General features: G+C 36.5%; 1 protein-coding gene across 5 annotated transcripts in view; it reads left to right on the plus strand.

The window, feature by feature from the left end:
- The window catches only part of Reps (RALBP1 associated Eps domain containing), a 44363-nt gene that overhangs the window by 23072 nt on the left and 4690 nt on the right, over positions 1 to 16601 (plus strand). For 2 of the 5 annotated variants that reach the window (XM_067127110.1, XM_067127106.1), the window contains exons 6-15: positions 24 to 159; positions 1880 to 2032; positions 3114 to 3200; positions 4152 to 4416; positions 5470 to 5536; positions 5895 to 6031; positions 8537 to 8595; positions 10897 to 11050; positions 15002 to 15083; positions 16470 to 16572. In XM_067127110.1, coding sequence (XP_066983211.1) covers positions 24 to 159; positions 1880 to 2032; positions 3114 to 3200; positions 4152 to 4416; positions 5470 to 5536; positions 5895 to 6031; positions 8537 to 8595; positions 10897 to 11050; positions 15002 to 15083; positions 16470 to 16572 — 1243 coding nt within the window. The remainder of the gene's footprint in view (positions 1 to 23; positions 160 to 1879; positions 2033 to 3113; positions 3201 to 4151; positions 4417 to 5469; positions 5537 to 5894; positions 6032 to 8536; positions 8596 to 10896; positions 11051 to 15001; positions 15084 to 16469; positions 16573 to 16601) is intronic. The other 3 variants (XM_067127107.1, XM_067127108.1, XM_067127109.1) reach the window with 3 other exon arrangements.

Raw genomic sequence — 16601 nt, forward strand, 5'->3', positions numbered from 1 at the left:
AAATTTCTTCTTGCATTCCTCAGGCAACTTGCAGATGTTACTAGGGATGGAGCATTATCATTAGAAGAGTTTTTCACTGCCATGCATCTCGTAGTCCTAAGAAGAAATCACATAGAATTGCCAGAAACCCTTCCACCATCACTTAATCCTCTAATGCAGGTACTATAGAGTATAGATGCACATCTATTTCTCTGTTTTATCAGTTCATGTGATGCATGGTTTTTTGGATAGAAGGATCTCTTGATACTTGAGAACATGCTTGACCTCTGAAAATCTGTCATTTTCACATGTGCAGAGCATAGTAACTTTGGTGCCTATAACTGGTACTTCTTACATTACCCTGTGTGGCATTCTTTAAGTAGTACAGAAAGCTTATTGAAGCATGCCATGTTACTTCTCATCTAATTTCTGTGGGTGTCTTATTACCAACCAGTATAATTTCTCTGGCTCTGCCTTGCTTAAATGTTTACTGCTTTGAAGAACCAATCCATCAGATCAGCCCTGTGAGTCTAGAATTGGTACTTGGTGGAATATTTAAAGTGGCACTAGCCTCTTTCATATGGTATTTGGGTTAATGAAAGATGAACTTTATTTATTAGTGTGTGGGACTTCATCTGGAATTTTTAAATCTTTTTGAATGTTCAATAAATTAATGATTATTTTACCGAAAATATTTATAAATGATCATGTGTTATCACAGATTACTGTATTGAGACCACTGAGTCCCATTTCTTAGACTCGTAGCATTTGCCCAGAGAAGTTGATTTGATGTAAGAGGTGACAGCTGGAGTAAGGTATTGTTGAGGTAAGGGGTCAAAAGGAACAGATGAAAAGCAAAGGAAAAAGTAGCAAATCTGGGCTGAAGGGAGGGAAATAACTTTAAATTCCATTTTCAGTATGGCACATAGAGCACACTATGGTATTAGTACTATCCCTGACGTGTTATCAAAAGTTAGAACACCAGATAGAAGAGGTAAGTGTGAAATTTCTCTTGGAGAGGTGTTTACTGAAGGAGTACCGTAAAACTGACACCTAGAGGTAAGTTGTCTTCATTGGGTTCTTGGCTGAACAGCTGAATCTGGTTGTTCAAGACCCAGGTAAACTGATGTGTATCTAAATTAATAGACTAAAAGAGCATTATTACTACAGTATTGTTAGCTCTTATGCAGTACTGTGACCTCTCAACTTACTAACATTTCCAAAGAGGATTGGAAAAACTGCAAAATGCAGTTAAAGGAATATTCTTATGCTTAGCCTGTGCTAGGCTTCCCTAAAACCTTCGCCTGACCTTGCAGTTATTTAACCCATAAAGCAGTAGAAGTAAAGAATAAAAACATTATATACAGTGTATTCCATTAACCTTAAATTAATGAATGTCAATGTAAAAAGTTAATAGCTTAGGTTACAGTTATATCTTAACATTATTTGGGTATTCAGACTTTTAGTTTATAACTGTCAGAATGATGGTTTCATGAAGCCATGCAAAGCTATGTGAGCAAAAGAATGGCAAATCATGAATGGATATTTTAAAACTGTTTGTGACAGTAAGGCACTCTCTGGGCTTGGGCTATTTCTCAATTACTGTGGAGTATTTAAGTAGGCTAATTCATTGTAGTAAAACAAGAGTATAGTGTAACAAATTTGATGGGACCATGAGTCCTTTTTATTGTACAATAATTATTACAGGCATACAGTTTCAGCCATTTGTTTTTTTGTTATTGCCACCCCTTCTTACATTTCATGTTCACACAGATATAAATTGGTGTCTCACAGTTTATTAAAGGTAGTGATCCATTTTTTGTTTATACACTATATGGTTCAGTTTAATGGTACTTTTGTGAATAAAACTTGAATAAATATTTATACCCAACATTTACAGAGAAGTGGAAGTAGTGGAGGTGAAGCAGGGAATTGCATTGCATCTGGGAACTCCTCAGATGTTGCAAGTGCATCTGCTGCACCAGACACTGAAACCGCAGCAAGAACAACTCCAGATCCCCTTTCACCTTCAAGAAGTAAAGAAGCCACAGCTGTGAGTAGTTTATTTCGCTTGTGTTTTCATATTAGTAATGTGTTCGTACATGAAGTCTCTTACTTTTATTTATACCATGACACCAAGTTCTCTTGAGTGGACAATTGAAGTGTTGAATAGGTGATTGAAGCTAGAAAAATCATAACTAAGCAGTACAATTTTGGAATCCCACTGTGACACCTGCCAAAAACTAACTTTTTACTAGTTTTACCAGTTATTGACACCTGGCAGTTTTTCAGAGTGATTTTATCAGATCCACTAGGTTGCCATCTGGATTAATTCTGTGACACTAGCAATGAATGACAATGATTGTCCTTATATGTGCATTTGAGTTAGTGAGCTGCAGTTGAACTAAACTTTTGGTAGTATTGAGTTGTTAGTTTCAGGATGTAGCTACACAGTGGCTATGCGGGTGAATTTTTAGTTTGTTTTAACATAAGTCACATTAGTATATATATTCCTATCCTGTAGTCAGCACTCCACACTTAACAGACAAGAACACTTCCAGTGGACAAGATTTTCCCAAGTGCATCAGTCTGTAGAACACACTTATGTTGTGTTACTCCCAGGAATTGCAAGATTCACTTCCATTCACACATTTTCCTATTTGTTTTTCTTAATAATTCTTGAGTTTTTATTTTATTTTTTTTTTGGTTGTGTTTTGTTAGTTCGATACTTGCTTTTTTTCTTCTTTTAATTTGACCTTTGACATGAGTGAGTATTACTTTCACCAGTTGCAGGTGCCATTATTTTTGATTTTCTTTTGTTTCTTTGTATGTACACACATCTCTCTTTTTTTGTTTTAACTGTTGTTGCTGATTTTTTGCTTATTATGATTTAAATATATCATTGGTGTGTTATGTTTTGCACAGTATCCCTTCTCAGTGTTGGACATAGTGCTTAAGTTTTTCCAGTTAGTGCCAATTCTGTAGGCTAGTTCTGCAATTACAGTAGTCTTATTGTGATAGTTATAAAACTGTCATGCAATATAAATTTTAAAAATGGTTTTAATCAGATAATCCGTAGTAATTGACGAGTCTTCTAAAGTAGCCTTTTCCCCCTTTTTTTTTTTCTTCCTCAGTGGACTAAGTTTGTTGATTCCCCCACTAGTACATCACCTGGACTGAAGCCAGTCAATTTTGATTTTCAAAAGTCGGCCGTGGAACAGGTGAGTGCACTCATACTTTATTTGGTAACTGCAAAGTTATGAAATATTTCATGACTGCAAGGTACTGTGTTGGTTTTGGTACAGCAATGTATTATTGTCTAACAAAAGCCCCATCATTTGCATTAGCCCACATACTTGGTCTTTCGTAAATACATGAAACCCTAGTGTATAATGTCCTTTCTGGTATTAATTGCTTCCTATTCCTGCATGCAGGCTGGTAGGTAGTGGTAGCATTAGGTTATTCATCTGTGTACATGGAATTGGGCATAATCGTTATTGTCTGTTAGTTGCTTTAATATTAGAACTTTGTAGCATCCCTTCTTAGTTTTGCTTGAATTTCTGTTGTTTATTGTTAGTTATATAGTTTATTGTTAGTCATATTCAGAGTAGTAGGTTAAGAACTACAAGTTTGGGTGGAGGACTCGGTAGTATCTCGTAATAAAAGATAAATTTTTAAAATTCAATTTTTGCAAGTATCCTTTAGATACCAGTTCCATGAAAATCTAAATTTTATATTATCTGTTGATGAGAAATGTTTTTCATGATTTTTGTTTCTTATAAGATTTTAGATTTTATGACCTTGAGCAAACTTAAATGATTTAGTGTTATCAAAGTGCAGGTAACAGCAGTTCCACCTACAGTATTTGAAAATGTAACAATTCTTGGTTCATTTTTCAAGTTTCTTGCTGTTCTTTCCATAACTTCAGCTATGATTATGATGAAATGTTTAAGGTACTGTAGTTATTGAAGTAAATATGGAAGAAGACTTAACAGTAATTTTCAGGAAACTGTTTATGTGTCACAAAGCAAGTTTTCCATATTAGTGATTATAACATTCCTAGTTGGTTTTTTCATATTTCTGTAGATACTGATTTATTTATAATTTGAATATATTCTTTATGTACTTGTTTACATCACCCTAAAGTACTCTTTTCTACCTCTCCTCTGCAGGATCCAAAGATTCTTCATCCCAAAGCACTTCGCTTGACTCCGGAATCTAAAAGATTAGATGTACCTGATGTGGAGGGTCCTGCATCATTTAGCCCGGATAATACTGGAACTCCCAATAATCTTTCTGCTGCAGCTGCGAGTTCAAATGATCTTCCACAGACAGCACCTTCTACGACCTCCCCTCCCTTACAGCCCAGTCCTAAAAAGACACCTGAAAGCCAAGACATTAAGTCTATACAACGGCCTCTGCCTAGAAAACCAGCGGGTAAGGACTAGAATTGAGATTTAGGCTTTTTCAGAACAATGTTGTTTACAGCACCTGCTGAAAGTTTTTCATGACTATTGAGTATGAGCACAACTGGTTTTTATTGAATCATTCTTTAGGACATTTAAGAGTGATGTAACAGGCATTCCCCTACCTTACTATTTTATTTTTGCATGTGTTTGCTCGCAGACAAGTGAACAATATTCAGAATTCTAAATATCCTTTTGGCATCATGTGGTTGTCACTGTTAACATGACTGGGCTCACCATGTTGGAAGTTACTAGCCAGACAGTCTGTACATAAAGCAGACTTTTGCTGTGGTATTAGGATTACCCATCATTGTTTAATCATCCCTGTTTGTGTGTTCATTACGTAACTGTTTATACAGTTGGGTGTATTTTTTTTATAAGCTTTGGATTTAATTGAGTGAGATATATAAAATTTACTTTTTTATTTTTATTGTATCAGTGTTTTGTTGTTTTACATAATATGTAAGACCATGTTCTACCTTTCTACTTTTGGAACTGTGGGCGTTAAAATTATGCTGTGGGGGTTAAAATTATGAATTCTGTATTGTTGATAAGGAAGCACATATAGATGAATGAAAAGTAGACTCTTATTTGTAAATCCTCATTTATGCACAGTAAGTAGGCACAGTAGAGATAGGTATCTAAATCTGTACACTTTGTGCCTTTTAGCTTGCCATCATCTAAACAGGCATCAAAAACAAAACGACAACAATGAGATCAAGAGAAAAATAGCTGAGCAGGGAAACAGTGGACCCAGTAGAAACAAGCAAAGTTGACAAATTTATTATCAATATTATGAGGAGGAGAACTTCATTACTACATTGTTGGATATTGGAATGGATTAGGAAATTCAGAATATTTTTTTTTTCTTGGTTGCTTCAGATATTTCTGGGTTATTTATTTGAAAATAGGTATACTTGTAACTTGACTGTCAGTAGTTTAAGCAAAGACTACACGCCCAGTACCTTTTTATTAGTTTTGATATTGTTGAGGTTTTTCAGATTTTCCTTTTTCATTTGGATAGGTTCAGGAGCTGGAGGTCTACCACCACCACCGCAGGCTTCTGGAGGAACCCCTCCTGATGATAATGGGTGAGGTTCTTCCTCTCAGTGGTAGTTTAATTAACCAATGATTATATAAAAACAATACTCATAAAAAATGATGACTCATTTTATATAATCTATTTGTGTAAATATACAGTGTAAGAAAGCCATGTATAAAAGTTGCAAAATTAATAATAGGTCATGAAGACTAAGAAAACTTTTAATGTCATCTTAGTTTTTGCATGTGAAATAATGTACTGTAATATGAAGGTTGTGTCTACAGTACTAACTATCTTGGTATTGTAATTTTATTGAGTTTTGTATAATTTAGTATGGAAATATATAGCACTAGTCAATTTTTACATGGGTACTAAGTAGATTGCAACCAGTACCTTTTTTGACTCAGGATGTATGGCCCAACAAGTTTGCCAATGATGCCTAGTGCACCATTACCTGGAGGAAAGAAAGAACCTCCACCTCCACCACCACCTAGGCCAGCAAGAACTCACATACGGTCATCTTCACTTGATCTCAACAAATTTAGTAAGTTATAATTTTTTTTTTTATTGCAGTAACCTTTCATGAGTAAGGTTTTAGTAAAATTTAGATGTCACTGTATTTTGATTGTTTCTTATGCCAAGTAATAAGTACCTGCCAGAAATGAAGACAGATGTATAGTATTTATAACTGCAGTACGTACATCTACGTAAAGGTTGATATTTGTTTAATTAAGGTGCATAGGCTGAAATGAATCAGTAGTTAGATTTATGATTTTGTTGGTATATACTGTTGAGAACAATAATATGTAATAGGGTAGAAATGAAAAGCTCTGTTGATGTTGGAGTTTTTATTTATGAGTTGGTCATATTAGGGGAAAAAAATCAATGCATTTGTTATGCCTTTCCTTTAAATTGTACTTTGTTTTTGAAACAGTTGATTAAGCGCAATGGAGGGCATTGAAAAGAATGGCTTTTATTCTGGAAGTTTCCGTATGTTTCACTCTTACAGGATATCATGCATATACAGTACTTCATTCATCACTTAACTCAAAAGTAATGTGGGTTTGTGTATGGACTCCCTCATGCATTACAAATAATTCTTTGTTTCTACAAACCTAGTAATTATAAATAGCCTTATTCCATGCAAAAGTCTCCCAGCTAGAGCAAGTTGATAGATCTTGGAAGGAGAGAGAGACCCCATTGTACATGCTCAGGCTGCTTCATTCTGTCACAGGGTGTTCTTTCATTCCTCTTTTGTGGCTTTACTTTGAGCAGACACATGCTGCTGTGTTCTCCAAGAATTATCATCCTTCTGCTGTTAAATATATGGATATGCCATTCAGTTTTTTTATTCATCTGTGTTCTTGTTTAATTCATTCTGATATGCTGTACATAGTTGTGTGAATATTATCACTTCATTTAGTGCCTTTTACCTCTCAGTTGGTGGCATGTTTACCACCTCTTTGTTACTGTGAGTACTTGCCTTTTTTCATTATTTCACTAGTTTTGATCCTGATATTTTCAGTATTTTAACAAATCATTGGATTCCTTTGATTATGGCATGTAATTTTTGCTTGTTTTTTTTTTTATTAATTTACTTACTCATTGTTATGCAGTAACTTCTGCCTTTCAGTGGTATAGAAGTGTAATAAAGTAATTTTTTTTGCATTTTCCTCAGTCTGTTGTTTAGCACTCAATAAATATCTGCTACATATAGTTGTTCCTCTGCATCCAAGGCCACAGGCGGAGGTACTTCCAACTCTTCCTTGTTACTTGATGCTTTGACCACTGCTGTTTAGATTTATATCATATCTGGTGAGGCTTTGATTTGATCAATGCCACCACCTTGCAACAAAAGCATTTAAAGTAAGAAATTTTTGCTGTGTCCAGTGTCCACTCCTGTCTTTTCAACCGACAGATCTTTGCTTCCCTTCCTGTGGTCTCTCTTGATTGGTTCCTGCCTTCAGTAATTACACAACTTCACTGTCTCCCTCCCTGTACCTCTGACTATAGCTACTTCTGACTTCTGTGGTCCCCTTACCTCCTTCCTCAACAATCCCAGTAGCTTCTTTTTGTACTTGACTGTCCCCCTGTATGTGACTGCGCTTGTGTACACAAAGTCCCACTTGTATACAGCTACTTCCATGCACTTGATTGCTCCTTGGCACTTGACTGCTCCCTTATACTCAACTTCTCACATGTGCTCAACAACCTGTCCTCAATTGTTCCAGTGTACTCCAGTGTTTTACCATGGCCTACACTATGCCTTCCCTTCCGACACCATGTGATTCTGCTGCACCTTTGCCTGTGGTTGATATCAGCTTCCCTTATTTTTCAGATACTTTGCTAACAACTGTTGTTCCAAGTTCATCAGCCTCAGGTGTGATGCCCTCCTTTGTTGAAGTATCCTGAAGCACTGTTTGGAAAGGTCTGCCTTTCCTAATCAGTCGGGTTGTGAGAACAGTGCAGAATCTTTTTCTACTACTTTCAGGCCTTGGTGGACTCAGGGTTTCCGTATATGAGTCATCTTGGTACCCAAGGTGCAGTTATGACTCATCACTGTTTCCAAGTCTACTCAATAAACAGAACCTAACCCCTTACATTTTGAGATGGAGGTTAGCACGGAGGAATTGAATGACACCTTATGGGACAGTGGAGCACAACCTGGACATGAACAGAGATTTTTTTTTTCTCTTTACAGGATCTATCAAGTTGGTGTGGCTGGAGCCCTTTGCATGGAGTAAGGCTACACATGATAAATGGGCTTATAGACAAATGTACAGTATATCAAAGTACTGTAAAAACATATTTTACTGTTTTCCTGGAAAAAATGTGTTTTACTGTAAAAATATATCTTACTGTTTTACTGTTTTCATATCATCTACCACAGGTTTTAAATTCTTAGTGAATATAGATCAAGAACATTGACAGTTTACAGCAGGTTCATAAATTTTTCATTTATTTTACAGTGACATATGATTGGATATTTACTTGAATAATTAGCTTGTCTCCTCTCCATGCAAGAAACTTGTTCAAACCATTTTTTCAGACCGAAACACTTTCCTAGGTGCACCTCCTGCAGTTCCACCCAGGGCATCACCTGGAGCTGTAAGTAAATAAATATGCTTATGTTTAGAATTGTTGAGAATATTTAGTAGACTGTATACCATTGCTTTACAATTGCCTGTGTCTGCTGTTCTTTTGTCCTCACCATTCACTGAAAGTTATACCAGGTTCAGAATTAATACTTCCCCAATTGCTGGTTTATCTAGTAAGACATGCTGCCCATGTTGGGGAAGATCTCTTCTCTCACACCAGTGCTGCCATTTTTGTATGACCTGAGCAGAAACAAGAGTTGCTGAGTACTCTTTGAGAAGTAAACTGTCTCCTTTCTTTTCATTAATTTGGTTTAGCATATTTTTTAATCAATATTCATTTTTTCACTGCATCGTTGAATTCTCCAGTCTCCACTTATGTGTCTTTTTTTGTGTTTTCCACATTAGAATTGAATTGTCACCTTGTAAGTGACAGCATTGAAAAAATATGAAAAAAGTTTTATGTTCCTTGGACTGATTCCATAATTTTTTTTATTTGTATAGGCAGGGCTCTCCACTTTGAGGTTATCTTTTGGGAGTGCAATTCCTAGTGAGATGACTAGTTTTATTGTATAAGGAAATATTTCTGTATCCGTTGAGGAGGAAGGCATACGAGTGCCATAAGACCATGTCTTCTTGAGGTTGAGAGGTTTGTGTTGCTTCTGTTAGCATTGGACTTTTTCCTTTTTTCTTTGCTGACTACAGGTACCTTATTCATTACAGGAGTCCCAAACTATCCCTGCTCAATCTCCTGTCTACAGGAAGCCATGTGGAAGTTATTGAAACTGACTTCCATGCTTTCTCTGCATCTTGAACGTCATTCGTGTAACTCCATCAGTCACTTCACTCTGTGTCTCAGATTATTTGCATTTTTATTAGAGCATTCTTCCAAGGTTTCATCCTTGTGAAGGTACAACCCACTGTGTTCTTTGCATGGCATATCCAAGGTGGCTGTAAGATTTTTGCTGTTCCCCATCTGCCTCAGCTGTATTGGTTGCCATCTTTTACATTTTATCCATTCCTTAGCCCTCACCCTTCCTCACTCTCCAACTTCTATAACTTTGTTCCAGGTTAAACATTGACCATTCTTTTCTTTTTCTTGAGTGTGTAGCCAAAATGCAAATCTCTAGCTTTCCTATCTGAAAACATAGTAAACAACCTCATGTCATGTAAGGGCTGATTTTTGCTGTATTTAAAGGACAAGACATCTTAGGGAGGACGATGCTAGGCTTTTCCTTTTGACCAACCCAAAAACAGTGAACTCTTCCAAGAACATGGTATCCCAGTGAACTCTTCCAAGAACATGGTATCCCAGTGAACTCTTCCAAGAACATGGTATCCCCCTGGTTATGACAGATCATCCTTTACTATATTCTAAAGTCTCTGAGGAAATCTCATTGGCGAGAGTGACTGTTCATGAGATTGAGGCATTCTCAAGTTTGGTTGCCTTTAAAAGAATCAAAACTTCAGCAGTCATAAAAGCAGGAACAAAAGTCAATCCAGTTCTGTTACTTCTGTTTGAGTGATTATCTGTTTAAGGGCTGTTTGAGTGATTGTTTAAGGGGTTGAATATGTACACAATGGAACTGTTAGTTGTGAGTCATATAATTCCTCCAGCAGAAGATACAATGCATTTTTCTTCCACTTCCTCCTCTATTTAGCCTGAATCGTTTCCATTCACCAACAAGATGTAGACTACTTTCATTGTTACAACTACTTCATCTCTTCTGGTTTTTGCTCTGAACCTTGTTATTGTACTTGTTACTCAGTTACGAACTATTACTTCATTCTCAGGGTATTAGTCTACTTGAAGAATCCAGTGAAATTGCTTGGACACCTGGTTTTTGTCCCTTTATTTTACCCTCTCCAAGTCATCCTCAAACCAATCTGATCTTTGTGTAGCTAAAAGGGTCATATTTTTTGGGTGCCCACCTCAATAGTGATAGGGACTAATTATGATTAATAAGTTTTTCTATGAACAATTGAAGTTTAAATACATATTATTATGTGACAGTGTGAAAATGTTGAGTACAGTATAAATAAGCTAAATTTTGTTCAGGCCATTTGCTACTCAGTATTTTGATAACATTATTTGAATATTCCTCAGTTGAATTATTTTGATAAACAATGGAAGCTTTACTATAATTGTGTTAATCAGACTGTATATTTGTAGAAACAATTATATAAATATTCATAAATTTTTATTGCAAAAGTTACAATTTTGTAATTTGTTCTGAAAAACAAAACGTAACCTTTTGCATTAAACTTATTGGAGATACTTTATTATTTCTTTGTAACTTATGTATTTGGACAGAGTTCACCAAAGAAGCTGATTTATCAGAAGAGTGATGGTGACATGGCAAGCACCGAAGAAAGCCAAGGAGATGGTTCCCGTACTTTTGAATCTCGGCCGGGTGTGGAGCACACCAGAACATCTGCTTTTGAAGTATATAAAAAACCTAATCCAGGTAATGAGGATTCTCTCTTCTGTTCATGATTTGAGATTCAGTTTCAACACTACTCTCGACCTTAATTCGTATGGAGGTTCACCAGCTGAGTAATTATGAGTGAAATGATGTTGAAGAATTTTCTTTGTTTCACTATAAACCAGTCAGTCATATAGGGCCCTCATTCACAGTTCTAGTTTGACCAGACAGCATAAACAAATGCTGTCTTATGTCTTATAGACAGAAAAAAGCAGAAGAGCTACAAGTAACCGTTCTCACATGGACTAAGTAGACCCATCAGTAGTTATTGATTTGTTCAGGCATTAGGTAGCTGTAAAAAGTGAGTTCATCTGGTTTACCTGTTGTTTGTTTTATGTGGATTAAATTTATTTTTATTTTATTTTGTATAATTATACAAAGAATTATCAGAAAAATAAGCGAAGAAAAATAAAGTAATACAATTGTTTTTTATTACTGAGTAGCGCTATCTTATGCAAAACCACACCACACATACCACTGTCACCCACTCAACATGGCTACAGACCACACCACTCCACAAGAACACTACTCACCAACCTCACACAAAAAATACAAGATGGCATTAACTCCAGACGCCCACCACAAAGAACACTGCTAATCACAATAGACATAAGTAAAGCCTTTGACGCCATCTCTAGACCACTTCTCATCAACAAAGTTTACAACACCACACTACACAACACCAAACGCTGGCTCGCCAATTACTTAACAGACAGACAAGCATTTGTACACTACAATGGCGAGTCATCCAAAATCAGAAACTTCCCGAACGGCGTCCCACAAGGCTCCGTCCTAAGTCCAACACTTTTTAACCTATTCATGCATGACATACCAACACCACCTAACAACATATACATCTCCTCATATGCAGACAATCTAACAATCATATCAATACATGCAGATAAAAACGTATGCTCCACACAAGTATAGACTTACATAACACAACTTGAAAACTGGCTCACACAAAACAGATTACAGGTAGCACCAACAAAATCCACAAGTACACTACTCACTAGTCACAACAAAGAACATCAGTACAGACCCACAGCAACGCTGAACAACACCACAATTCCACACACACATGAAACAAAAATCCTAGGAGTCACATACAACACTTCAATGTCATTTGCTCCACATGTCAGTAACATCATCAAGAAATGCAGACCTAGACTAAATGCACTAAGATCACTAACAGGCACAACATTTGGACAACAAAAAGAAACGCTCATCACAGCATACAAACAATACATCCGCTCCATAATAAACTACGCCAGCTCAGCCTGGCACCCTGCCATATCCAACACACAACTAAACAAACTACAAATAATACAAAACACAGCTCTTAGAATCATCCTTGGCAGTACACAATCCACACCAATAGAACACTTACACGCCGAAACCAAGATTCTCACCATCAGGCAACACTTGGACATGAGAGGCACACAATTCTTGGCATCAGTCATAAACAACACAAACAGCCCATGCTATTACCTTCACGACCACCCTCCAACACAAAGGCAAATAGCGAATACACCACACAGACACTATACAAATATCTTGAATCTTGAATTCTATACCACCACCCACAAACATCACACAAAGCAAAAAGCACATCCATACTCACCTCACCAGACAAGCACTTAATAACCTTCCCAACAACAAAATACTGGCACCCCCACCCAACATAAGCAGCACAGAAACACAGCTCTCAAGATTGAGAGAGTACACCTGACTCGACTTCTGCTGTGGTCATCACCAATCACTAAACACCTACAAACACCGCATAGACAACACCCAAACAGACATATGTCCACTCTGCCAAGTTAATCCCCACACAATTACACATCTCTTAGTAGATTGCCCTAACTTGGCAGCCCTTAGACAACAACACAACATCCACACTACCACACAGTTATGGTCAGATCCAGTAAGCGTGGTGTCCTTCTTGCGCGGTGCAGGCTTCCTGGCATAACAGAGTCTGGGGAACCACAACAACAACAACTGAGTAGCGCTTTGTATTGAGGCTTTGTTACATGGTCTGATTATTGTGTTTGCTTATATGTATGTTCTGTTCCTTTAAGACTTTTGTGTTAGTGCATATCACTTGAGTGATTTGTATTGATCAAGTTATGTTCACTTACTGTAACTGCCCTAGTAAATGTGCTAGGTTCTTGCAGGCAGTCTTTTTGTTGTCTTTGGAAATGCTCCTTTATCTGCAATGAAGCACATGTCAAGGCCAGTGCTGCTCATGTTTTTAGTAGAAAAGGGGTGTAAAAGGCAAAGAATGACAGGTGTTAGCTTGAGAAACTGACCTGTTGGTATGAGAGTTTACACCCCCAAGACTCATTAGCATACTAGGATATGTATTGTATATCTTTCTTTCGTTACAGTATTTTTTATTTCAGGAAGTGACATATCCCATTAACATGTTAAGCAGGGCATTTTCAGGAAATCAGATTTATGGACTTACACTGCAAAGTGAAGGGATTTGAAATAAGTCTTTACAAGAAAATTTAAGTTAAATAAGTCTTTACAGGAAAATTTAAGTTATGTTGGTAAGTAAATCATCAGGAGCTCAAATATTGTAATTTCTACCTTTAGAACTGAATTGCCCAAGAATAACAAATATAACAAGACTTCTATCATTCAAGGTCCTCAAATCCATTGACTTTAACATTTTTGCCTCCATAACTCCAGTATTAAATTTAGATCACAATTTAGTAGGCATACAGCTTTTGTGAGGACGATTTCCTAATACCTGTGCAGTACTGGTAGTTAATCACCAATTTGGTAATCATTGATCTGGTTCCATCACTTTCAGCACTAATTTTGGGTAGCACAATTAATCACCAATTTGGTAATCATTAATCTGGTTCCATCACTTTCAGTACTAATTTTGGGTAGCACAATTTTAAGTAGCACAATTTTAAATTTCCTGGGTTGTCCCACCAATCTGCTATGTACTTCTGTTTGGTGGCACTACAACTTGCTGCACAGATACGTTTGGTGTCATTGTTAACTCAAGCAGAATATTCCCAATTGTTTTTTTTATTATAACCTAACCACTTTTAGCCCCAGCCATGGCACCAATTAGTAAAGGCAGTGCATATCATTTAAAGTGCAAACATGTACAGTGTCTATTAAAGACAAGGTTGAACTTATGAAAAAATTGTGACAGCTGTGTTGTGGCGAGAAGCTTGTGGGAATTGTACAACCTTGGCTCTTCAGCTGTTTATGACACAGAGAAACAGAAAAATAACTTAGTTTATTTGCTAACAGAGTGTCAAGGAAACGGTTTGAAAAAGGAAAACAATGGAGGATGAAAAAAGTTCTGAAGTAGATCAAATTCAGAAGTAGTTTGTGCTACATGTGAGCGAAAGTGCTGAGAAAGGTGTGTGCATATTCTCAATAGTGTGGTAAGTCAGCAGTAAGATCAGCCAATTAAAAATAAAAGAAAAAGAAAGAATTCCTGTTGTTGGTTGTTAAAATGCACTCAGAATCGGTAAAAAAGTACTGTAACTGATGGAAATAAAAATCTCATAGTTGTTGGTTGTTAAAATGCACCTAAAATCAGTAAACAATACAAATTACAATAAATGGTAAAAGTATTTTTTCTGGCTTACAGAAAATTTACAAAAATGTCAGCAGTTATAATGGGAGAGAGAGAGAGGAGAGGAAACATGTATTCTCTGTATGTAATGGTAAAGAGGGAGATCACCTAATGGAAATAAAAAGTATCCTAGCTGTTGGTCGCTAAAATGTACCAAAAATCAGTAAAAAATAATAAATTTTTTTCTGTGCAGCTAGCTGTTCAGCATCGTGGTATTGTTTGATCTAGTGATAAAGCCTCAGTTTCTCCTCATTTGAAACTGGAAATTTGATTTATATATATCCAGTACTCCAAATAAGTCTGCCTATTTTTTTTTTTTTCAGAGGTTGGGTCTGCATTTGAACGTGTATCAGCTCAAAGACGAGAAGAAGAAGAAAGAGTTAGACATTTATCGACTGGGGCAAGGTAAGTGCAAGTCTTTAATGATCAGTTTTTGTTGTTATTGGTTAGCATTGCTAAGCTGCCTAAGTGGAATTTTTAACTCATAAGGCTGGTCATTTGAGTATCTTCTAGAAATATATCCATAGTATCCTTTAATTTTTGATGTAGTACAGTACTGTAAGAAGTCAACACTGTAAGAACTGTTTTGTATTACAGTATATGGTTTCCATTGCATTAAATAGAAGTTATAAATTGGCATTCAGTAAATCTTACCTTAATTCATACAACTTGATAGATGAATTCTGTATTCTTCAAGTTGCTTGGAAAGCAAATTACTTATCAAATATAATGGTCAGAACATTCTGAATACCTCAGTTCCTTCTTCGACTGAAAATGAATGCAAAAGCAAGAAATTCAGGTATTTGTGCAAAACCCATCATTCAGAAATTTAGGTTACCTAATAAGTATGCTGAGACCAAAAGATAGTAACACCTGGAAATGGCTAATTAAAAAGTGTCCCCAGCTAGAGATTAAGTTGAGAAGTAGTAAAGCATGTGGGAAATGTTGATGGTTGGGCTGGAATGAAGACCATTTGCATTGGTGCTATACAATTCGAGGGCAAGGAGGGGGGACTTGTGTATTTCACGATCCTTGAAGACTGTCCAATGGGCATGTTTTGTTTTAATGTTGCATTATGAATTCCACTTACTGTATTAGAGACTAATTGAAGGTTTTTCTTTTAGATAAAATGCATAAAACACAGAGAGGAATCCAATTTGTGGAATAGTTGCCGTAAATCCCAATTCATTGCCTGATTAGGACCATACTTCATAGGATAGTCCATTCTTCCCGCAAACATGCACCAGACCATACTTCATAGGATAGTCCATTCTTCCCGCAAACATGCACCAGACCATACTTCATAGGATAGTCCATTCTTCCCGCAAACATGCACCAGACCATACTTCATAGGGTAGTCCATTCTTCCCGCAAACATGCACCAGACCATACTTCATAGGATAGTCCATTCTTCCCGCAAACATGCACCAGACCATACTTCATAGGATAGTCCATTCTTCCTGCAAACATGCACCAATTTAATGTAGCTGAATTGCACCAAATTATTTTTTATGGCAGTACCCATGTACTCTAGTTTTATGCCACAATACTTTTCCAGTTCTGTATGCTTCAGATATGGGAAATTCCTCTATATCTTTTGTTTTTTATCTGCATTTGTCCTTGTGTTTTTTTTTTTTTGTCTGCATTATTGCCAAACTCTGGCAAGTGACAGATGTATTCACAATTTGTAATTGGAATTGTGAAAATTGGAGTTCCAAGTAATTTATCAGCTAACATCATGTGTTGCTCTTGCAGATAAGCTCAAAATGATTATTTTATTTGAATTTCCAGACCCAAAGATAAGAGAGAAATTCAAGCCTCCATAAGGGCTACAGCAGACAAGAATACAAGATTGACAAGACTGAATTCTGAGCTAAATCAAGAATTAGCAGAGGTAAGTGAAATGCATCTCTCTCTCTCACT

The sequence above is a fragment of the Macrobrachium rosenbergii genome, chromosome 25, assembly GCF_040412425.1.
Source record: "Macrobrachium rosenbergii isolate ZJJX-2024 chromosome 25, ASM4041242v1, whole genome shotgun sequence".
Classification (NCBI taxonomy): Eukaryota; Metazoa; Arthropoda; class Malacostraca; order Decapoda; family Palaemonidae; genus Macrobrachium; species Macrobrachium rosenbergii.